Source organism: Dendropsophus ebraccatus, chromosome 12 (assembly GCF_027789765.1).
Source record: "Dendropsophus ebraccatus isolate aDenEbr1 chromosome 12, aDenEbr1.pat, whole genome shotgun sequence".
In the NCBI taxonomy this organism is placed as follows: Eukaryota; Metazoa; Chordata; class Amphibia; order Anura; family Hylidae; genus Dendropsophus; species Dendropsophus ebraccatus.
In genome coordinates, this window is record NC_091465.1 from 64,617,787 (window position 1) to 64,642,868 (window position 25,082).

The window sequence follows — 25,082 nt, forward strand, 5'->3', positions numbered from 1 at the left end:
TACTATGAAGTATTAAGTGCAAAATGATGGTAGAAAACTGGAATTTTTAAAAAATTTTAACACAAGGGCACAATAACAAAAAAAGTAAAACAGTCAGCAGACTTTCTGAATGTATTATAAACCTTAGCGGTAGAGTAAATTGATGGTGAAAGGTGTTTGCAAAAGTAAGAAATAACCGAAACTTTGACTTCATTTCATTTTCCTTTATTTTACAAGGTCAAATAAATTAAAACAGACATTTGCAGACATGCAATTATACTTTCTCACAGAAAGCTGCCATCTACAGTACTGAGTACAGTATTCCCGCCATATAATGAATACAGTATTCCCACCATCTAATGAATACAGTATTCCCACCATCTAATGAATACAGTATTCCCACCATCTAATGAATACAGTATTCCCACCATCTAATGAATACAGTATTCCCACTATCTAAAGAATACAGTTTTCCCACCATATAATGAATACAGTATTCCCACCATCTAATGAATACAGTATTCCCACTATCTAAAGAATACAGTTTTCCCACCATTTAATGAATACAGTATTCCCGCCATATCATGAATACAGCACTCTTGGTATATAATGAATACAGTACTCTTGGTGTATAATAATTGCAGTACTTCTGCCGTATAATGAATATAGCACTACTGTCGTATAATAAAGTGCATTTCTGTTACCATTTTAATTACAGTGTACATCTGCAATCTTAGCCGCCCGGCACAAAGCAGCCGTCTATGGCAACAAATTCCACCTAGTATATTACATTAATAATTATGGCTGTGTTGCACCTCTCTTGTACTGCGGATACATTGTAATTAAACAAGGCCTATTAGAAAGAAGCCCATTTATTTATGGAGATTATATACTGTGTGACATAATTTGCAGACCTATTCAATGCAATGAGCAGCTATTCAAAATGGCCTCCTCCGCCATAAGTGAACGAGAATTCGGAATTCGCAATACAGAGGATTTATGGGAGAGTACATGATGGGGGGCATCTAGAGCTAAAGTGGGGCCTGGGATCATATAGTGACTGATCAACATGCAATGTAGGTAAACCTTAAACATGCCTGTGCCCTTGTGATTTTTTTTTTATAAGAAACTATATAAATCAGTATTTCCCAGCCTGTAGTTGCCCAGATGTTGCAAAACTACAACTCCCAATATTCCCTGACAGCCAAGGTGCAAGGTGCTCAACCACACAACCACATTGACCTTAGTCTAGTAGCTAAGGGTCCATTTACACAGAAAGATTATCTGCCAAAGCCAGAAACAGACTATAAACAGGGAACAGGTCATAAAGGAAAGCCTAAGATTCCTCCTCTTTTCAAGTCCATTCCTGGCTTTGGCTTCAAATCTTTGGCAGATGATCTGTCAGATAATCTGTGTAAATGGGCCCTCAGTTTCAACATTGCATTGGTTAAGCCAACAGTTTCCTTTCCTGATTCTCCAATGTTATGAACACTCAGCTTGTTCTGAATGGACAAAAGAGGCATATCCCATGCTAGACTCCTCTGGCAATTGATTATCTCTTTAAGAACTAAAGGATCAGGCCATTGAAATCCAACATTGCTGTTTCTTCTTTCTCTCAGCATCATCTGCCAGGGGAGAGTTAGGAGACCCCATATACAAACACCAGTCAGCTGGTCCTGTCAAAATGTTAGGGTCCGGCTATGCCTAGAAAGTGTATCGAATATCTGAATCCTTTGGAGGATCTAGAACGGTTGGTCAGATTTGGATACTTCAAATCTGATGCTAATAGAATTTTCTTGTTCCTTCCAAAGAAAGCATCCACTATTTATATGCAGATAAAATTTTTATTACTATATACAATTTGGAGCTCTTTTAAAGGATAACTAGGGGGAGCTGAGGAGTGCACAGCATACCTACTGTACATTATATTGAACCAAATGATAAGACAGTGTTCAGTCAGTGTCCACTGCAGGCAGACAGAATTTTAATAGAAAAATGGAACCCATACTACTATAAGGATATACTAAGAAACTCCAGATTCCTCTCCCATTAAAACAATAGGCTCAGACATGAAATCAAAGAACCCAATCCTTCTTTTCCTTGTCATCTTCCATACACACTGTACTGTAGGCTGCTCCCATTGAAAGGTTCAGCTGACATTGATCTAATATTTAAATATTCAGTTTCTGGGACTGAATGAATAAAATTCTAATTGAGGGAAAATCTGTTAAAAACCTGAAGTTTCTGATTGTACTTGCTTATCTTTGATGGACATTTACCTTTCACTACTAAGTATGGAATATGGAAATCCTACATCTCTATGCAAATTTTGTGCTACAGCTTGGCAATGGACTTGGCCCATAGATGACCTTGTTAGATCTCAGTGGTTCTGTAGGGCTCCAGAGTTGGCCTACACATTGGATAAAAGAGCTAGTGGTATATATTCATAAGTACCACCATCAAAATCAAGGAAAGAAAGATGGCGGCCAGGATTGTTTGTGGCTTGGATGAGAAAACTAGTTTTTGGACTTCATCTACCTGACAGAGTTGTTCTTTAAGAAAGAGAAGGTGGAGGTTATCTGGAGATAAATTTTATAAAATACCACATATTGGCTATGGAGATTTATAAGATTTGGCAGCCATCAGCGGCAGGGGAAAAATTGATTACAACTACGAACTAACCTCTTCCTGTGCATGCAGTGAGTGGCGGGACCAGCCCTGGGACCCCCGTCGGAAGGCATTCCCCCCCAGTTGTGATGATGTCACAACTCAGGGAAAAAAGCCTGTCTCGGCTGATAGACTGGCCGCTCATGACAATCAGTGACTGGATTGGCTCCCGCCCCAGTCACTGACTGACTGAGCGGCCAGTCCATCGGCCAGGTCATGATGTGTCAGTGTTGGAGATTCCAGAGCCCTGTGGGGGTCTCGATGCCTCTCCTGCTACTCACCGAGAAGAGGTCAGTTAGTACCTGTAATCAATTTACCCCCTGCCAGCTTTTATAAATCACTGGACTTCTCCTTTAAGGAAAAAAGGAATAATTAAGTTGTCAATAATGATTTGACAGTGGGTTTTCCCACAACCTTCCATGTATAATTTAAACCCAATTCATATCATGTTTTGGCCTTCTTTCAGAGGTATACATCAAAAGAACTCTCAACATATATCTCCTGGTCTAGAGGAAGGCTGCAACACATCCTAGGCGCTGGGGAAGCCCTAATAATAAAAGTGTACATAAATGGATTATAACTATATCCGGGCACTTTATGGTGCATTTACACAGACAGATTTATCTAACAGATTCCTGAAGCCAAAGCCAGGAATGGATCTGAAAAGAGCAGAAATCAGTCTTTCCTTAATGACCTGTTCCCTGTTTATAGTCTGTTCCTGGTTTTGGCTTTAGAAATCTGTCAGATAAATCTGTCTGTGTAAACGTACCATTATATATGGCAATTGTCTATATATGGGCAATTACATCATCAGGGCTCCCCTGGGTCTTCCTCCCGAGTTTCCTCCAGAGCAGTGGTAATGCTGACAGCCACCCAACACATATTTTGAAGCAATATCTGTCTATGGTGGCTGTTTGGGGTTTGAGGAGAGGAAGGTGGTACCTGTATTTTTTGCCACATGGACTATGGTGTCATTGGAGCTCCCTAAGGCTTCCATCACCCATAGGTTAATATGGTATCAAATGAATAACATTTTTTAAATTATACCAAGGCATTAAATAAAGTAGTCTACTATACAAAAATACCATTCAAACATATGCCAAAAGGACACTCTTTTCTCCTTCTCTGACAATGGACCCCTGTAGACACATTTAGCATGTCCATCGGGTGCTTTACCAATGTACATGCTAAATGTAGGGGAAATACAAAGAGGGAGTGACGGCTATTAAAGATGCTTCTGTAACATTGCTAGAAGTGGTGATTAGCAATATTTATTGTATGCAGTAGCAATAAGCACCATTAAAGTAACTTAAGGTCTAAGCAGGTGATTGTGCTCTTGATAGTACTCTCTGTGCATCCTCCGCCATAGCCTCTAAACATCGGCTCAGTACCAAGTAGCTAGCATGAAAAGCGATTCCTCCGGTGGTTAATGGGCCTAGAAGAGGAAATCTATGCAAGAAAACTCCTGCCACTTCCAACCCAATTCCAGTAGCAGAACCTAACATTTTCTGGACAAGCTCACGTGTTACCCCCTTCCCTGCAGGGCTCTGGATCTCCATCATTAGTTTTGGAACCGGGACACCTGATTTATGGGAAAGGTTGGCTAGCGAGTCAGCATCCAGTCCCAGTTCTTGGCGGTACGTGTCCAGGCGAGCAGTGAGCAAGGAAAGGTCGCATGCAATGGCAACTCCCGGGACAGGTACACTAGCCACCAAGCTAGAGAGCAGAGCCACCTTCCAGACTTCTTGTGAGAGTGCTTCCTTTTTCTTTTCAATTACTTCTTTGGAAAGATTTGGGAGGGAAAGCATGAATGCTCGCAATTTGTGACTGGGCAGTTTCTTCTCCAGATAACCCAAAAACCTATGAAATTCTGGCCCTGGGATTTTAGCAGGAGACAGAACAAAGACTTCATCTTCTTTTGGTCCTGGTGGCACTTTATCATCTTCACAATCCTGTATGAAGGCACTCTTCTTCCCCTCCTTCTTCATCTCAAGAACAAGAGATGTGTAACTGCACGAGGCCTCTTGCCATGGTGTGAGGAATAGTAGAGTAAAGTCATATCGGCTGATATGCACACTCTCCAGATACTTTTTCGGCTGGGACTCCAGACTTTCCATTCCAGGAAGGTCCCACAAACTGGCCTTGGGGTACTTAAGACTGGCATACTCAATTGGATTTTCTGGATTTCCACCATGCGCCGATCCATCCTCTCCATCCTTCAATCCACGAAGAGAATTCAGAACAGAGTGACGGAAGTCTGGGTTACCCCCCATTAAGGCAAGATCAAAGCGGGTGTCCAGAAGAGAGTCCAAGCTACTCTGGATGAATCTGACCATTTCAGATATCCCTCCTCTTTCTAATGCAGACTGTAATTCAGCAATTTCTTCATAGCCGATCACCTCATAACCCTGCTGGGCAAGACACAAGGCTCTGTCGAAAAAGAAGATGAGAGCATTGGTTAAGATGCCGAGAAAATCATAACACAATAAACTAAAATGACCAAAAGTGTGTTTCATTGGATATCATAATGACTTTCAGCTCTTTGAATTTATTGTATAGTTTAGTATACTATAAAGACTAGAGGCCAGAAATCATATATTCCATACTGCAAAATATATGTCAGAACATATATGAGTCTTTCTTTCACTCTAGCTCTGTATCTGAACACCTTGGCTGAGGTAGAACATCTTGGTGGCACCCGACCTAACCCCTATCACCCAACAATGTATATAGTATCTTATAGGAGGTCACCAAAAAAAGAGGAAGTGATAACTGATGATTTCTTGTGTCATAATATTGTTACTTTCTGTATGTATCCACCATGGTCAACTACTTACCTGCCAAGTTCCCTTGACGTCTTTTCTATCTTTGCCTTTAAGGCTGGTGCATCCAATTTGTTTGGCTCAAATCCAGATACCAAGAAAAGTGATAAAGCCTCCTTCTTTGCCATTTCATTGAATGGCTCTAGGATGATTGTTTGCAGTGTTGACAATACTTCCACCCTTGAGTACTCTTCCTTCATCCTTCTCTTTAGGGTATGCAGATCACAGTCCACTTTAGTGCGTACCAGGCAGAGTTTTTTAGCCTGAAATAGGGCACTGTGGGCCAAATCAACATGGGCTTGTGTGAACTGGGCATCGGTGACCAGAAGAAGAAGATCTGCCTCAGGTATCCACTTCTCAGGGGAGCCGTCATCGAGGGGCAGTTCCCAGAAGGTTAGACCGGGATGGGATGGGTGAAGATAAAGTAAGGGACCATCAGGTTTATTAGGATGTAGAAAGGCGGCTCTCGAATGGCCATTCTCATTGATGCCCAGTAGGGCCTGTATCAAAATGGTTTTCCCAACACCTGGCCCTCCCGCAACAGCAACAGAGAAATCCCAGCAGTCCTCCGGGGGAGGATCTTCATGACTTTCAGCTTTTTCTGGTGTGAATTCAGAGTCCTTCAGGCTCAGTTCGCTAAAAGTTTCCATATCCTGGAAGAAAAAGTAAAAGATGTTTGCAATACAGTGGTATAATCTGATGTGATCTCAGTGTCTCACCAAATTAACATCAGGCATTTGTGCTACTCTGCTATTTAGCTCACAGTTGCTTGGATAATAATTTAGCAATGGTGTAAGGTCTGTATGGATTTTCGATCCCTGGGTGTAAACATGAACATTCCCTCTAAATAAATGAAAGCAGATAAAAATGTATCCCTGCAACTTCATGTGGAAGCGACAAACCCCATATTAAGATGGAAGCTATATCATGGTGGGTTCAGACTGAGGAATCCGGGTGTATATTCCACTGCGGATTCAGTCGCTTGCACCTCTGCCTGTGCCATAGACTCCATCCTATGCACAGGTGGATTTTGCATTCCACTGAAACAAATGACATGGGATGACATTTCTTACAGCGGAATATGCCCGACCATAGAATGGAGTCTATGGCACGGGCAGAGATGCGCTCAGGCAGCGATGGAATCCGCAGCGGATTATCCGCCCCTATTCCGTAGTGTGAACCCACCCTAAGGGTGGGTTCATACTGAGGAATTCTCACGGATAATGTCCGCGGAATTCCACTGTCTGGCCGCGCGCCTTTCCGCCGGCTCCATAGACACCATTCTATGGGCTGGCGTATTCCGCTATCCGCCGAAAGAAGTGACATTTTTTCGGCGCATAGCAGTATACGCCGGCCCATAGAATGGTGTCTATGGAGCCGGCGGAAAGGCGCGCGGCTGTGCGCGAGGACAGACAGCGGAATTCCGCGGACATTATCCGCGAGAATTCCTCAGTATGAACCCACCCTTCGAGTGAGTTCACATATGTCCAATGATTCAAGATAGCTTCCCACTGGCATACTTGCACCAAATGGTTGAAGGTTGCACGCTGCATTTTTGGATCCAGCAAATTTACAGGGCTAGTGCCAGAAAACATTTGATCCTATAGAGCAACAGATACATTGTAGGCTCCATATCTGTACATATGTGAACAAACCCTTACAGAGGTATTTTGTGAAGTGTTGCTTTTTGGACAGAGTATCTGCCAGAGGTATTAGAATCCCTACACTAGTATGGTGCTGTAAGGGTTCCATGTGCTACTATACAGGCCCGATGAAGGTTTGTTGTTCTGTGCACAGGGGCTGGCTGGCAAATTTTAGCCCGGGGGGCAAGCACACAGCACTGGCCCATAAGTAGCAGGCTGGCGGCCCATCCTTTAAGGACCACTCTGGCCCTTACCTATAACATCTTCGTCATTTGTGACCAAATATCCTACTGTGCCCTGTGAAGGGATCAGAAGTCACTTTCCTGTATAAGTCTATGGGGCGGCTCAGCGATGACACGGAACGTACCCATAGACAGATGCTAGGAATGCTGGGTGACCTCTATCGTACTGAGTATATGATGCTGGAAAGCTGGGTGATCTCCATCATACTGAGTATAAAAAGCTGGAAAGCTGGGTGACCTCCATCCTACTGACTATAAGATGCTGGGAAAGCTGGGTGACCTCCATCATACTGAGTATAGGATGGTGAGAAAGCTGGGTGACCTCCATCCTACTGACTATAAGATGCTGGGAAAGCTGGGTGACCTCCATCATACTGAGTATACGATGGTGGAAAAGCTGGGTGACCTCCATCATACTGACTATAAGATGCTGGGAAAGCTGGGTGACCTCCATCATACTGACTATAAGATGCTGGGAAAGCTGGGTGACCTCCATCATACTGAGTATAGGATGGTGAGAAAGCTGGGTGACCTCCATCCTACTGACTATAAGATGCTGGGAAAGCTGGGTGACCTCCATCATACTGAGTATACGATGGTGGAAAAGCTGGGTGACCTCCATCATACTGAGTATACGATGGTGGAAAAGCTGGGTGACCTCCATTATACTGAGTATAGGATGGTGAGAAAGCTGGGTGACCTCCATCCTACTGACTATAAGATGCTGGGAAAGCTGGGTGACCTCCATCATACTGAGTATAAGATGGTGGAAAAGCTGGGTGACCTCCATTATACTGACTACAAATACAAGATGCTGGGAAAGCTGGGGTTTCTGTATTTTTTTTTACAATAGTTTATATCACTGCTGTGGTCCTGTGGGTATAGGCATTCTTCTTTTTAGAACACCCCCCTCGTGTGTGCACCCCCCATTAGTAAAAATAATAATAAACAAAACAACAAACACACATACTTATATGTATCCTCTATGTACTCCTGTATACATGTATCCTCTATGTACTCCTGTATATGTCTCCTCCTGTATATATGTCCCCTCTATGTACTGCTGTGTATGTCTACTCCTGTATATATGTATCCTCTATGTACTGCTGTGTATGTCTACTCCTGTATATACTGTATGTATCCTCTATGTACTGCTGTATATATGTATCCTCTATGTACTGCTGTGTAGGTCTCCTCCTGTGTGTGTATATATATATATATATATATATATATATATATATATATATATATATATATATATATATATATATATTCACGAGGGAATATGCAATGCAGGAAAATTTGGATCAGTGTAACATATATATATATATATATATATATATATATACACAGCAGTACATAGAGGATGCATATAGAGGAGACATATATACAGCAGTACATAGAGGATGCATATATACAGGAGTACATAGAGGAGACATATATACAGCAGTACATAGAGGAGACATATATACAGCAGTACAGAGGAGACATATATACAGCAGTACATAGAGGATGCATATATACAGGAGTACATAAAGGATATATGATGTATCCTCTATGTACTCCTGTATATATGTATCATCTATATACTTCTGTATATATGTCTCCTATGTACTACTGTATATACTGTATGTATCATCTATATACTTCTGTATATATGTCTTCTCTATGTATTCCTGTATATATGCATACCCCCCAACTTTTGCTGGGGGGAAAGAGGGACATAGCCACGCCCATAACTGCGCTCTATGACCCCATAGCCACATCATCTATTACCATTATATAAGTAACAAATATTATCACCACATAGTTACTTATACCACCATACCACTGGTGCCTCCATCTAGGTAGGGTGTAGTAGTGGAGGTATAGTGAATAAGGGGTGTAGTAGTACAGGTAAAGAAGAGGGGTGTAGTAGTACAGGTATAGATGAGGGGTGTAGTAGTAGTGCAGGTATAGATATAGGGGGTGTAGTAGTAGTACAGGTATAGATGGGGGGTGTAGTAGTAGTACAGGTAAAGATGAGGGGTGTAGTAGTAGTGCAGGTATAGATATAGGGGGTGTAGTAGTAGTACAGGTATAGATGGGGGGTGTAGTAGTAGTACAGGTAAAGATGAGGGGTGTAGTAGTACAGGTATAAATGAGGGGTGTATTAGTAGTACAGGTATAGATGAGGGGTGTAGTAGTAGTACAGGTAAAGATGAGGGGTATGGTAGTACAGGTATAAATGAGGGGTGTAGTAGTAATACGGGTATAGCTGAGGGGTCACTGGGGCAAACTGGGGCAGCTGGGGGTGACTGGGGTGTATGGGGCAAACTGGGGGAGCTGGGGGTGACTGGGAGAGCTGGGGGTGTATGGGGCAAACTGGGGGAGCTGGGGGTGACTGGGGGAGCTGGGGGTGACTGGGAGAGCTGGGGGTGTATGGGGCAAACTGGGGTTGACTGAAGGGGGACTGGGGACAGTTGGAGTTGACTGAAGGGGGACTGGGGCAGACTGGGGATGACGGAGGGGAAATGGGAAAGACTGGGGGTGACTGAGGGGGACTGGGGCAGACTGGGGGTGATTGAGGGGCACTGAGGCAGACTGGGGGTGACTCTAGGGGGACTGGGGCAGCTGGGGGTGATTGGGGCAGGAGTGCACATAGCCCTCCTCCTCTTCCTCTCACCCTGGCACACAAGTTCCCCTCCCGGCCACACATGCAGGTCCCCAGTCTTTGAAGGAGGCCGCAGGGACTGTAGTGGTGATATCACCTGCTCCAGAGACCGGGGACCTGCACGTGTGGCCGGGAGGGGAGCAGGACGTGATATTTATAGCTCAGGCAGGTCAGTCGCAGCTCTGTTAGGCGGACTGCCCGACCGCCCTGCACCTCACCTCTGGCCCGACACTCCACGCACCGCCGCCCGCCATGCACCTCACCTCCGCGCTGCCCGCTTGACCTGCACCTCTTGCCCGGCCGCCAACCCGACAATCCATGCTGCTCCGCCTGCAATGATTTTTTTGTGAAAATTTAATTTAAGATTTTCACAAAAAATCTAATCGATTCTAACCTTCTGGGCGAATTAATTTGATTACTCACCCAGCCCTAATTCCTCTGTATGTCTCCTCCTGTATATATGTATCCTCTGTATGTCTCCTCTTGTATATATGTATCCTCCATGTACCCCTGTATATATGTCTCCTCTTGTATATATGTATCCTCCATGTACCCCTGTATATATGTCTCCTCCTGTATATATGTATCCTCTATATACTCCTCTGTATGTCTCCTCCTGTATATATGTATCCTCTATATACTCCTCTGTATGTCTCCTCCTGTATATATGTATCCTCTATATACTCCTCTGTATGTCTCCTCCTGTATATATGTATCCTCCTGTATATATGTATCCTCTATATACTCCTCTGTATGTATCCTCCTATATATATGTATCCTCTATATACTCCTCTGTATGTCTCCTCCTGTATATATGTATCCTCCTGTATATATGTCTCCTCCTGTATATATGTATCCTCTATGTACTCCTCTGTATGTCTCCTCCTGTATATATGTATCCTCTGTATGTCTCCTCTTGTATATATGTATCCTCCATGTACCCCTGTATATATGTCTCCTCTTGTATATATGTATCCTCCATGTACCCCTGTATATATGTCTCCTCCTGTATATATGTATCCTCTATATACTCCTCTGTATGTCTCCTCCTGTATATATGTATCCTCTATATACTCCTCTGTATGTCTCCTCCTGTATATATGTATCCTCTATATACTCCTCTGTATGTCTCCTCCTGTATATATGTATCCTCCTGTATATATGTATCCTCTATATACTCCTCTGTATGTATCCTCCTATATATATGTATCCTCTTTATACTCCTCTGTATGTCTCCTCCTGTATATATGTATCCTCCTGTATATATGTCTCCTCCTGTATATATGTATCCTCTATGTACTCCTCTGTATGTCTCCTCCTGTATATATGTATCCTCTATGTACTCCTCTGTATGTCTCCTCCTGTATATATGTATCCTCCTGTGTAGGTCTCCTGTATATATGTATCCTCCTGTGTAGGTCTCCTGTATATATGTATCCTCCTGTATATATGTATACTCCTGTATATATGTCTCCTCCTGTATATATGTATCCTCTATATACTCCTCTGTATGTCTCCTCCTGTATATATGTCTCCTCCTGTATATATGTATCCTCTATATACTCCTCTGTATGTCTCCTCCTGTATATATGTATCCTCCTGTATATATGTCTCCTCCTGTATATATGTATCCTCTATGTACTCCTCTGTATGTCTCCTCCTGTATATATGTATCCTCTATGTACTCCTCTGTATGTCTCCTCCTGTATATATGTATCCTCCTGTGTAGGTCTCCTGTATATATGTATCCTCCTGTGTAGGTCTCCTGTATATATGTATCCTCCTGTATATATGTATACTCCTGTATATATGTATCCTCCTGTATATATGTCTCCTCCTCTATATATGTATCCTCTATATACTCCTCTGTATGTCTCCTCCTGTATATATGTATCCTCTATATACTCCTCTGTATGTATCCTCCTGTATATATGTATCCTCTATATACTCCTCTGTATGTCTCCTCCTGTATATATGTATCCTCCTGTGTAGGTCTCCTGTATATATGTATCCTCCTGTATATATGTATCCTCCTGTGTAGGTCTCCTGTATATATGTATCCTCCTGTATATATGTATCCTCCTGTATATATGTATCCTCCTGTGTAGGTCTCCTGTATATATGTATCCTCTATGTCAGGGATAGGGAACCTTGGCTCTTCAGCTGTTGCAAAACTACAACTCCCATCATCTATGGTAAGCTTATGGCTACCCAGGTATGATGGGAGTTGTAGTTGTGCACCAGCTGGAGGGCCTTGGTCCCCTCCCCCTGCCCTATGGCCTGCTGTGTAGGTACCTGGCTTCCTGCAGACACCATCTTCTCTGTCTTCAGGCTCTTCTAGCCCAGACACAGGAGAACCAGCTGGGAGGAGAGAGCGGCCTCTGGTGGCCGGAGGAAGATACTGCGTACAGCAGTCTGCTTTTTACCATAAGCCTCATAGGCTTATAGGAAAGCATAATGGCCATAAAGGAGGCGGGGCGTCACGTCATGGGGGGCGGGGCTTCAGCGGCCGCTTCCAGCACAGACCAGATCCACAGCACAGCCACAGGTAAATATGACTGAAGAGGGCGGGGCTGTAAGCAGGGGAGGCGGGGCACTGAGGACTCCAGCCAGCTGTCAGCAGCCATGCGGCCCTGACAACTGGGGGAAGACCGGCCCGGGGGGCATATGCCCCCCTGCCCCCCGGCCCAGCCCGCCCCTGTCTGTGCATGTACTTGTACAAACCCTATTCAGTTGAATGGGAAAATCTCAGAATTCCCTGCAACAAATCATTTGCATGTGAATTCACCCGAATAGTATAGGGCAGATCTCTGCAACACAGTCCACCTGGAAATTACAGAGTTAACAATTCTCCACTCTACAGACAGGTGGAGCTTTTATTGCCATTGACCCTTATTGCAATGTTATTTTAACTCTTTCCTTTCTACAATGCACCATAAATGCCTCCATATTACAGGTGCAAGTTCTTATCTGACGGCTATCAGTTTGGGTCATCAGATCTGCAGCCATGCTGGGCCTAAAAGCTAGTGTGAAAGCAGCCTTAGAGGTAACCCTAACCTCCAGCTGCACATGAGCTCCACAACCACCAACAGTCACATGATGTAACGTTATGATGGGTATGGTTGTTTAGCAACAGCTTATGGCCCATAGGTTAAAGACCACTAGTACAAGGTATACAAGATATATGAGATAGTACAGGGTATATATAAAGTGATAAGCATATATGGGAAAGTACAGGGTACATACAATGAGATAAGCATATATAGGACAGTGCAGGGTATATATAATATTAAGGTAAGCATATATAGGACAAGGCAGGGTATATATAATATGATAAGCATATATGGGGCAGTACAGGGTATATATATATATATCTCAAGACAAGCATATACAGGACAGTACAGGGTATATAAAATGAGGAGATAAGCATATATGGGACAGTACAGGCCCTGTACTACGGGGTATATATAAAAAGAAGATAAGCATATACCAGGCAGTGCAGGGTATATAAGATGAGGTGATAAGTATATACAGGAGGCTATTAAAGGGAAAGTGGTATATAGCGAACAGTCCTGAGCATCATGCATATCTAAGATTATACTAGAATAAGAGGCAGTGCAGGGATTAGATTAGGACATGATGTGAAGAAGAGAGGAAGGGATGCAGGGAACAAATCGAAACTCCATTATAATAGGAAGGGGAGGGGAGGAACATTGCAGGATGTAATTATGTAAATATTGTTCAATTGTTACAAGATGGTTACAATGTAGCGCAGCAGGGCAGAGGAGGAACAGCAGGACATGAGTGGCATGCAGCAGAGCAGTGATGCAGGGGTTTTATCAAGCAGACGGAAATGGAGGGCAGGCAGACAACACTGGGTACAGAGGGCTATAGGGAGATGGGGTTGGGGTCTTCTTTCCTCACTGGTTCCAGGTGCAGCAGATCTCCTGGTGGAAGGAGACAGCCTGTCGGTGTCAGGGCCTGGCCTTCCTCAGCAGCTCATACACTGTGTATGTATGTATCTCTCCTCCTCCTCTTCCTCCTCCTTCCTCTCACATGTCCCTGTTTTCATTCCTCCTCTCTGCAGTGACGCTGCTGTATCTCCTCCCTGACCAGACCTGTACACAGCACAGAGGCCTGAGGGCTGTCATATATCCTCCTGCCTATTGTATAGGATTTGAATACCAGGCAAGTATATATATATATCTTTGTGTATCCCTACAACTTACCGTGTACTGTGGCTTGCACCCCACTAGTTTGCTGTCTCATTGTGCCCCTTATTGCTGCCTTTTATCATTGTCACCTTTTTTTGTCTTGCTTTGCCCTATAAATATAACGTCTAACGGGGGTGATTTTCAGGTGGCAGCAGGGGCACAAGCTTAGGAGCCAAACAGGTTTAAAAGCTGCTAATGATTTTATATTATAGTAAGAGGGTCTGCCTACTGGGATGAATCTGGAACTGGGCAAGGCAATGGTGCAATGTTCTAGATTGGCATAGTCTTGGGTGGACTAGCATGGAAATAACATACAAAGTTTTGCAAAGACTGGGGACAAAATTGTAGAACCTTATTACTTTTACATTGTGAAACAGCCTTGTCCCTGTGTACCTCTGTTTGCCACCCTACAGACCTATGCCACTTCTATATTACCACTGGTTCTAGCTCTATGTGTGGAGCCCATTCTATACTCCCGTCTACCACTTTATCTAATGCAAATTGCACTTAGGCTATCCTAAATCCAAATCTCTTATATTGTCCGAATAAATTTTTTATACAATTCTATTTTTGAGATATGTGCGTCAATGCGTCTCTCTGGCAGCTCATACTGCCTACTCATTGCATTGTACTGCCCACCTGTGCCTACATGTCATGTGTCTTTTCTCTTCTTATTTTCTGTTTTAACCTCTGAATGTTTATCATCTTACAAGAAACAGACATGGCCAACGCTGAGATACCTGAAGATGTTGCTTCTGGATTGCCCGAGACACCGCCAGAATCTCTACAATTCACTGTAGCCGTCATTGGACCAAAGGGTTCTGGAAAGACCACACTAGTCAGATCTCTTTGTAACCACACTGAACAATTCAGTCCTGGTTTCCTGGACTCATACTTTAGGGCCGAGGATGGAGAACATGGAGTCATGCAGCATACTTACCCTCCATTGCCCAATGTGACGCTCCTTGATTACCCTGGGTATAAGGCTGGTGACTCTGCTTCTGGGTATATAGACAGTATTAAGCCTGACACTGTGCACTGTTTGGTGGTAATATTTGGGGCGACTATCACTGACACAGACTTTCAGCTCCTGGGGGCCACAAAACAACTAGGAAAACCTGTCTGTATAGTGCAAACACATATCGATCTCACACTACACACTGAAAAGAGACAGCAGGGTAAGAGTTACTGGAGAGGGCAAACATTGATGGGTCTGAGGGCTAAAGCACAGGAACAACTGGCTGGACATGGGCCCCAAGGATCAAGTATCTTTCTGGTGTCTGGTCTAGAACCCCAGAACTACGACTTTCCGGGCATGGTGGATTATATTGAGAAGGAGATTCTGCAGTGGAAGAGGTGAGCCATGAAAACCATAGAACATATGTCACCCTGATGTTAGATTTTACATTTAGAGATTATATGGTATATCAAATGTTTATCAAAAGTGGAGGTGTCCTTAAAGAAATTGTACTAAGAGTTATTCCTTATCCACAGAGATATGATATAACTAGCTGGTTGGTGGAGGTCTGACTGCTGGGGTCCCCACTGATCATGAGCATGGAAATTAATTTCCCCTAAATGGATGGTGCATGCTCGGCCGCTGCTCCATTCATTCTCTATGGGACTTCCAAACATTGCTGATTGCTGAAGTGAATTACTACCAGAAGTCCTATAGAGAATCATCTGAGAATCATCATTCACTTTGGGGGAAAATTTTCTTCAGTTTTTGGAAGGCATGGGTCCCAGATGTTTGCCCCCACCAATCAGCTAGTTATCTCCTATCTTTTGACTAGATAATAACATAATATTGGGATAAACCCGTTAAGGGGTTGGTTGTCTTATCACAATAAACCTCTTCTAAATTCTAGCTTTAAAGAAGAAGTCCGGCGAAATTTTTATTAAAGTACTGTATTGCCCCCTAAAAGTTATACAAATTACCAATATACACTTATTGCGGCAAATGCTTATAAAGGGCTTTTTTCCCTGCACTTCCTACTGCATCAAGGCCTTACTTCCTGGATAACATGGTGGTGTCATGACCCGACTCCCAGAGCTGTGCGGGCTGTGGCTGCTGGAGAGGATGATGGCTGGGGGATGCTCAGTGTCCCTCCAGTGCCCTGTGTCCCTCAGTGTCCCCCTGCCATCACCCTCTCCAGCAGCCACAGACCGCACAGCTCTGGGAATCAGGTTGTGACATCACCATGTTATCCAGGAAGTGACATCACCATTTTATCCAGGAAGTGAAGCCTTGATGCAGTAGTAAGTGCAGGGGAAAAAAAGCACTTTATGTGCATTTCCTGTAATGAGTGTATATTGGTGATTTGTATAACTTTTTAAGGGCAATACAATACTTTAATAAAACTTTTGCTGGACTTCTCCTTTAAATCCTCTCAGAGATTGTCTGTTATCACTTGGGGCAGCTGTAGCTGGGTATATCTTGTATGAAAGGCAACCATGGAAGGGTGTATTTATACATATGCATCCATAATATTTTCTAAATGTGGTGGAAATCACTCCCCCATTTCTTCCCCAATAGCCGTGTATTGTCGGCAACGCATATGTGAAAACAAAGCTTGATAGATTTGTGCGTCAGAACCCCATCTGTGACATCTATATTCCCTTGGAAATCTTGCTTGGAGACACTACTGCACACTTGGTGGTATAGTTGCCATGGCAACCACATACATACTTAGCGATGTTAAAAAAAAATAACCGTCTACATTTTGGACAATTAATCCCTACACACAGAAAAAGCCCACCAAATTATCCGAGAATGCACAACCTGCACAAACCACATGGAAGGACTATCCCATGTTGGCCAACATACATACGACACCCTGAGAGTACAGTGCATGAGCCCTACTCTCTAGGCATCATGTGGTTTCCATACGAACTGTACAGCCCAGTTTGCAGTAGCATTCTTTTAGATGTCAGATCAGGCACCTTTAACTTTATTAGAAGTAACAAGGTATGAAGGAGGGGACTAAATGTCTGTCTTTTCAGGCAAAATTGTGAGAAATCTTAGGGCCGTATTACACGGCACGACCTGTCAGGTCAGGGCTCGCTTGCTCCTTGTTCCCCACTTGATGACATTGCCATTGAGTGGGGAGGAGCGGGGGGCCACAGGGAGCAGCAAAAGGGGCTATAGTTCTCAGGATTTTAGGTCATGCTTTAAAGCCACTCTGTAACCACAATCTGACCCCCAAAAAACGCTTGTACCTTTGGATAGCTGCTTTTAATTCAAGATCTGTACTGTGGTCCGTTCGGCAGATGATGCAGTTATTGTCCTAAAAAACTACTTTTAATCTTGCAGCCCTGTGTCAAATTGGCATTGCCTAGAGAATTTGTGCAATAGGATTGCAACGCCCCTCGATCCCTCCTCCCCACCCTCCTCATCATTAGGAATACCCATAGAACATTTTCTCCTTTTCCTCACCTGTTTGAACACTGCACAGGTGTCTTAACGATCCAGCTCATGTGCAGTTTTCATACAGGTGAGGAATAGGAGAAAATGTTCCAGGGGCATTCCTAATGATGAGGAGGGTGGGAAGGAGGGACGGAGGTGTGTCGCAATCCTAGAGCATGGGCACTGTAGGCCACTCCAATTTGACACAGGGCTGCAAGTTTTAAAGTTGTTTTTTAGGACAATAACTGCATCACTGGCCGAATGGACCCCAGGACAGATCATGGATTAAAAGAAGCTATCTAAAGGTACAAGCAATTTGGGGGGGAGCAGATTGTGGGTACAGAGTCACTTTAAATTAATGACCAGCCCACATCATCAGCTGGTCGTTGATTTAAAATATGACCTATTACATGAAACGATTATCACCTGGAGCGACTGGTAATCGGCCAAGTATAGCTGATAACGGCTTTGTGTCATAGTACCCTCTTCTACAACAAATCTAGGGCATCTATTTAGTAGGGAAGGGGGTAGGAGTCAGTGACAATATTCAGGGTCTGTTGGGCTGTGGCACTCAATGGCTTGTCTTCAATGCTGTGGCACTCAATGATGACTCCATATACTGCGTATAATTCTGTATAGTATAGGTAGTATAGTGCTGCTTTTTAGGTTGGCTTCCCATTCATGCTCTTCTGGAAGATGTCCGACATCGGTGCATTTTTTACATTTGTTTTCTTAATTACTTATTTTCCTTCCAAAATTAATGGGGGAGCAATGGACAAATGATGGAAAAATGCACCCATAGCCCAAAAGATGCCACTAAGGATGATATAATTGATCAGATATGAATCAGATTTTATCCACATTTTACAAAACATTCAGATTTGTACACTAAGTGGTCTGCAGGTAAGACGCTTTTACTTACTACATTCCCTGGGCTGGGCATTCTGTGTACTGGACATGAACAGGGATTCTTGTCTATGACAGAAGTCCCTGCACCTGTGCATATATTGCATGGGGAATAAGGGGCAATCAGGACACTGAAACAAATGTGACAGTCAGATTCTATATAGTGGCCTGGAAACAAATCTAGGGTGGATTCATTCATCTCTAGATTCCTCTTCACATGACATTTTTGATACCAGCTTAACAGAGACATTTATTGCTTATCTCTTGTTTGCAGGCCAGTGGCTTTTAACACCGAACCTCATTGTCAAGAACTGGTGTCCGTGTTTGAGGTGCAATGTGATCAAGAAGGACTTTCTGAGTTCTGTTCCCTCCTTAGCATCTTCTTAGACAATCCCCCGCCAGTCTCCGCTGTGGTGGGTGTGACGGGCAGTGACAAAGAAGCTACAGTCTCCGCTCTCTGTGAGCCCCCACTTTCAGGCCTTGTGGTGAAGCCACTCCCTGGTCCAGGGACACCACCAATGTCTGTGGAACAGTATTTGCAGAACTTACAATCTGAAGCCTGTGATGTCTACTTAATTTTGGGCTCAGGGATGGATAACAGTTCCCGGGCTACACTGGTGGAAGCCTTGGTCGCTGCTGGAAAACACTGTATGCTGATTGGTGGAGAAGGAGACAGAAGACACAAGTATGATTCCAAGGGGCAGGAGGAAGGTGGTAAAAAGTGCCATCCTGGTACTGACTTACCTGGACTGAGGGTAGCTCTAGAGAGAGGAGCACCACAGTTGGTGAGGGAAAGGCTCCTACATGCCATCCCTGCCATCATTGTCCAGTTGGTAAGAAGAGAGCGGAGAAGGCTTATGATGGGCATATACGATATCTGCTTGGATGTATGTGCCAAGTCAAGTCAAGGACATTTGCCAGATTCTCTGGCCACCCTCTCCTCTACGCTGTCATCATTTCGTGCACGTTATGGTTTGGATGATGATTCCTTAACCCTGATATCACAAGTGACTGGGTGCAGTCCTGAGGACTTGCGGGCTGAGATTCAATGCCCCCTGGCACAGGATCCAAGTGTGGATCAACTACTTCAGCAGACATCTCAACCACTTTCTCTGACAGAGCTTGTCTGGAGTTATGTACCACATTGGGGTGGAGGAGAAGAGACTCCAACCAAACTGTCTGCAGACCGTACCTACCGGCTACTGGTGGAGGCCGCATGGGGTATGGCAGAAGACGCAGAGAGGGTACTGCTACATGGTTGCACCAATCAAAAGGTGGCAAAAGAAAGGACTGCCTTCTGCCACTGGCCCTGTGTGTGATTTTGCCATCCTATTTATCCAGAACCGTAGCCCCCTGAATACTTATGTATGCTTTGTACCTTAGTCTGGGTGGCAAGCTTGGCATAGCCCCTAAACCCCATAGAAACACCAATCCACACAGTTTAGAAACAGTAGTACATGTAGTAGTAATATAGAAGAGGAATAAAATAAACTAGTGCATCGTCCTTTGTAAGGTTCCTCATTGTGTAGCTCTACAGTAGACCAGGGCACTACCTGTTTCTTATATTTAACGTATAGTAAATGCATGGAGTATCTTCTGCATACATGCCAATGTGATACCCGCCTGCTGTGTGATAAAAGAGCATTGTGTATGCCAAGCTCCAGTCCCTCCCAGCTTCCCTAGGTATGCCTTCGTATAATATGAGAACATAAATGGAGATAGGTGCAAACATTTGCTAGACATTGGAACACATGATGGCAGCAGAGTCCTGTGTGACATGTTATGCACTATCACTACTATCACTGTAATAACCTGGCTGCTATATGAAGGGACACCTAAAATAATCTTGAGTAATCTTTGCAAAGGAGCATCTCTCAATTTGTCATATAGCAGTACCAATAAAGTGGGCCCCATATAGTAGTTCCCACACAATAATAGTGCCACGTAACATCACATATTTGTTCTATATGATATATAACCAAACAGCAGCCCCTTTATAATGCTACTGTGCTGCATAATAGTACCTGCTATACAATTGTGGAATTACTGTAGCATGCACTAGACTAATGCAGACTTCTGCATTGTAGTAGTGCCTACACAGTTGTGCATAAAGTAATATATATATATATATATATATATATATATATATGGTCTGTAGCTTAACTGACCCAACCCACACAGTACCCAATCCATTGAAACCCACAAAACCCTACAGTGGAATATAAGATTAGGATATGATAATAATAGTGCCCATGCAATGTTGCACCACAGTAGTACCCATATGCAGAAATTGTATACCCCAGTAGTCGCTCCCACGATTGACCTCCACAATAGTACCATGGGAGGCCCACATCAGTCCTATAGTGTTATAAGGTACAGTCATTGTGCCCACACTCATGTTCGAGCAGTTAAATGGTAGTGAGATTAGTACAGTAGTTTAGTTGGACTGACATCTGGGCTTATTCGGTTAAAGCCTGCAGTCTTGGGTGATTGTGCCCATAAAGAGGTGATACACTAGGTTATGAGAATTGCCCTGCAGCATCTTCTTGAAAGGCCAATTATGGGTAAATTGCACAACAGCTGGTCCAACATCTTCCTATTCTCCTAATTTCCTCCTGATAGTGGCATGAATTATACGGAATGCTACCGATAATATGCACCCTAATAGTAATTTAAATATTCATATGTTTCTGGAAGGGACATAGACATGCTGTAACTGTGAAGACTCCGGAATGAAGTGCACCCTTATTGTAATGCTATAACTCCCATCATTTTATGGCTGAGCAGAAGAATGACAACTTGTTTGCCCTAATTGATTGTTATTTGCATAGTGCAATAGGAAATGGCTGCAATTTGCATCTGTGCATCAGTGCTGTGCCTACAATAGTTGCTATCGGCTCATCAGACGAACAATTTCTAAACAATTGCTTGAAAAAAGAATATTGCCTCCACATGTTGAGCATGTCCTCACAGCGTGACGTTCCGATCGCCGCAAACAGGTGCGCACAGGTGTAAGCACTTGGCGGCATAGCTGTCTGATTATCATCCCGTGTCTTGTAATGATGATTTCCCTAATAAACAAGCTGTTGTTGTACCAGTCATCATTGTATGTTTTACCTTCTGCCTGGCTGTGAAACACATGTGTCTTGTTCCGGTAATCGAACCTGTCATTGTTATAGGCATACAGATGATACAGAAAATACAAGATAACAGAGGCAATTGGGTTGCTAATGTATGTACCTAGTTGCTGTGGGGATGCCTAATATTTTGCATGTATAGGAGCAGCCATGTGTACTAGAGGATGGCAGGTCTGATTACTGAAAGGGTTTATTCCCACGTTCTGTGTTTCGCACGGAAAACATGGATGTGTAAGGCCTCTACCAGAGTCCCCCCCCAGCATGGCAGCCTCTTTGATTTGATGCTGGGAGCGGGGATACTGTATGGTTATGCCACGCGATGTAATGACAGAGCAGCTATTGTCAAGTATTGATGCTCTCTATCTACTGGTGTCACATGTGGCTGCAATGCTGTACAGATCACTTTACAGCAGCCTCCTCTCATTACACATTACACAGACGCAACAGGAAGTCTTAGCTTAGTTGTAGCCCCAGTGGTGAGAATGACTACTGCAAGATCTTAGGACTATTTTATAATATGGATAGAAAAATGGAAAATTAGATAAAATATCACCAAAAATTATTTGGAAAATCTTTAACATAAAACCATTATTTAAAAAAAAAAAATTCTAATGACACATTCCCTTTAATTACACTCTTCATTTGAGTCTCCATGGCTACAAACATGCATAAGACTAATGCGCTTGACCTGCATTGGATCAGAATGGTGGTTGTACGCATTACAGTATCATGCATGTTTCTAGCCATAGAGACCCCTACTTCTGCGGGCAGTGTGAATTCATTGCTCATCTGGCAGCTGCTCTGGTTACACGTACACTTTAAATTGGAAGAGTGTCCAACTACTGGCACCTTGGTCGATCAGCCATTTAAAGAGGCCGCAGTGGCAAGTCTACACAGCAGTATCGTGGAATTGTTTAAAACATAACTTTTACTTTTAATTCAATAAAGACATAGGTGACCTAAACAGTAGTAGACTCCTCAATCCATCCAAAAAGGATAATACAAGAAGCAACCTGCATAAGGGACAGGGACTTCAACCTACATATACTGATATCTCCAGTCAAGTATGAACCAGATATTCAAATATACAAATAAGTAGCTAATTGTTACTCACGATTCAGACGATCATTCATGACGTGGAGTGTCCTCCAGTGTTCAAACCCGATGCTGAAAGTATAGGAATAATAAAAAAAAAACCAAGACACTTTATGCTGGTTTGACAAAATCTTGACTGCCCCCCCCCCAACCAGTAAACTACCTTTCCCTAGGCTGTCCTTCTTCCATAACACAAGGCCGCCAATGAAAAAAATAAATAAATAAACAATGAAGAACAACAACATGGTGGTGGAATTAACCATCACCCTATCAGCGTGTTTCCCCACGAAAAATTGTAGGCAGGGTTCATCAAGGAAGATAAAACATTACCAAAATTGTCAAAATAATAAAATTATGAAAAAGAAAGGATAGGTGAGAGGCATGGATGTGTCCAGGAAGTCTGATGTAAAGCCCCTATTCCACGGAGCAATGCAGAGGAGCAAACGAGCGCTGTCAGCGCTCGCTTGCGCCTCGTTCCCTGCTCGCTGTCGGAGCTATTCCGCGTGTGGGCAGCAAACGGGTGAGTGCGGGAGGGGCCGCGGGGAGGTGCGGGGGGCTGCCCGGGTGATCGCTAGATTGTCCGGGCAGCCCATAGAGGATAGTGGTGATCTACTGCCGCCGCTCCTATAATGGAACGACGGCAGCAGATTGCTATACGGCCGATAATCCTTACATGGAATAGGCCTTTAGTCTCTTGGCCCTCCGTATGATAGTGAGACACTACAAAGGGAGAGAGGTGGATTTTTTGCTATCTGGATAATTGAATTATTTGCTCTGATTACCTCTGGTTATACCAGTATTGCTGTACTATAAGTAACAATAGTACAGGGTACTGCAGCATTGCCCTATAAAAAGTACAGTGGTGGATTAAGCATTGAGTCATGATAACCCCTTTAATCCCTGTACATTGAAGTAAAATTCATAATAAAAAAAAGTCCCATATGCTCATTTGTCCACGTAGATCCACAAAGCCCATTCACATGTATTGTACAAAGAGGAATCCACACTGAAAATCACTCCAGAGACTGAGCTCCTATACTGTGGCTGTAGGGTGACTGGAGGCTTCAGCTGACACAAAACCGCGATGACTCGCAGGAAACCACGTCCCTGTGGCTGCAATGTGTGAACACACCTTATAGATCCATAGAGATGCCATGAACTGATGGCAAATCTGGACTTTTATTTAGTTAACCCCCCCCCAGTGATGCCTCTAGTAGTCCTAATTAACCACTTAGTGATGTCCCTGGTAGTCTAGTTAAACCCCCAGTCATGTCCCTGGTAGTCTAGTTAACCCCCAGTGATGCCCTAGTTGTCTAGGTAACCCCCACCAGTGAGGTCCCTGGTAGTCTAGTTAAACCCCCAGTCATGTCCCTGGTAGTCTAGTTAAATCCCCAGTCATGTCCCTGGAAGTCTACTTAGCCCCAGTACCGATTAAAAAAATAAACATCCCACTCACCTTTCCTCCACCCCATGCTGCCCAGGTCCTCTTCTCTCTGCTCTAGTCTGTGTCGGTCTTCTCCTGCAGGCCGTGCATGATGAAATGACATCATCGCGCGTGGCCCGCAAGAGAAAGAAGACGCGCGCCGCTCTGGTGGGGTAGGACGCGACATGCACAGCATTCTCCTGTGTCTGGCGGCTGTCACATTCACAGACACAGGAGGATGCTCTGCTGTCCAGCATCTGCCCCACTAGAGCGGCGCACGTCACAGGAGAGCCACGGGCCGCATCAGGGGGTCTCAGGGGCCAGATGTGGCCCATGGGTCAGAGGTTCCCCCCCCCCCTGATGTAGGGTATAGGGCACCTATAGGGCACCTCCTCTCTCCGCACCTCTCCGCTCAAAAAATTGACATGTAAATTCTCTTAGCGGAGAGCAGAGGGGGCCTATACTTCACATTAAGGCGCTAAGGCAGGTGAAATTCTGAGCGGAGTCCGCATCGAGGATTGCACTCGGGATTTCTGCGCCGATTCCTCCGTGTGAACTGACCTGACTGGGGCTAATCTGCATCCATGTGACAGAAACTCTCTGAAACTAAACCTGTATTTTCACGTTGTGAACAAGCCCTAACTTTACCTCATACTGATATTTGATATTTATATATTATAGGATGTTTGATACTAATATGATACATTGATACAGGGTTTTCAGTCATAAATAAAGCAATTTCAGTAGATTTTACTTCCACCCTGTATAAAAAGAAAAACACAACTCATGTAGTTGTAAGATTTGTGTGACTATTGCCACACCAAAGATGGCCGCTGCAACAGGACGACCACGTGATCCAGCCGTCTTCCTTCTCTAACGGTGACGCTATAGGCAG

General features: G+C 43.9%; 2 protein-coding genes across 9 annotated transcripts in view; one reads left to right on the forward strand and one right to left on the reverse strand.

Moving 5' to 3' along the window:
• Positions 1-21,631, forward strand: part of LOC138769860 (uncharacterized) — a 41,545-nt gene extending 19,914 nt beyond the window's left edge. The window contains exons 1-4 of one of the 4 annotated variants that reach the window (XM_069948569.1): positions 13,112-13,177; positions 14,094-14,194; positions 14,934-15,576; positions 18,807-21,631. In XM_069948569.1, coding sequence (XP_069804670.1) covers positions 14,942-15,576; positions 18,807-19,851 — 1,680 coding nt within the window. In that variant the 5' untranslated portion in view covers positions 13,112-13,177; positions 14,094-14,194; positions 14,934-14,941 and the 3' untranslated portion in view covers positions 19,852-21,631. Of the gene's footprint in view, positions 1-13,111; positions 13,178-13,783; positions 13,885-14,093; positions 14,195-14,933; positions 15,577-18,806 lie in introns of those variants that run through there. The other 3 variants (XM_069948568.1, XM_069948571.1, XM_069948570.1) reach the window with 3 other exon arrangements.
• Positions 189-25,079, reverse strand: LOC138769859 (interferon-inducible GTPase 5-like). 5 transcript variants are annotated; one of them, XM_069948565.1, is made up of 4 exons: positions 25,009-25,079; positions 22,784-22,836; positions 5,484-6,121; positions 189-5,076 (listed from the first exon to the last, which is right to left on the reverse strand). In XM_069948565.1, the coding sequence occupies exons 3-4, from the start codon at positions 6,116-6,118 to the stop codon at positions 3,963-3,965; spliced, it is 1,749 nt and encodes a 582-aa protein (XP_069804666.1). In that variant the 5' UTR covers positions 6,119-6,121; positions 22,784-22,836; positions 25,009-25,079; the 3' UTR covers positions 189-3,962. The 5 variants fall into 5 exon arrangements, with proteins under 5 accessions (XP_069804666.1, XP_069804665.1, XP_069804668.1 ...); XM_069948564.1 differs by having other exon boundaries at positions 24,972-25,053; XM_069948567.1 differs by lacking the exon at positions 25,009-25,079 and adding an exon at positions 24,749-24,841.
• Between the last annotated feature and the right edge of the window lie 3 nt (positions 25,080-25,082).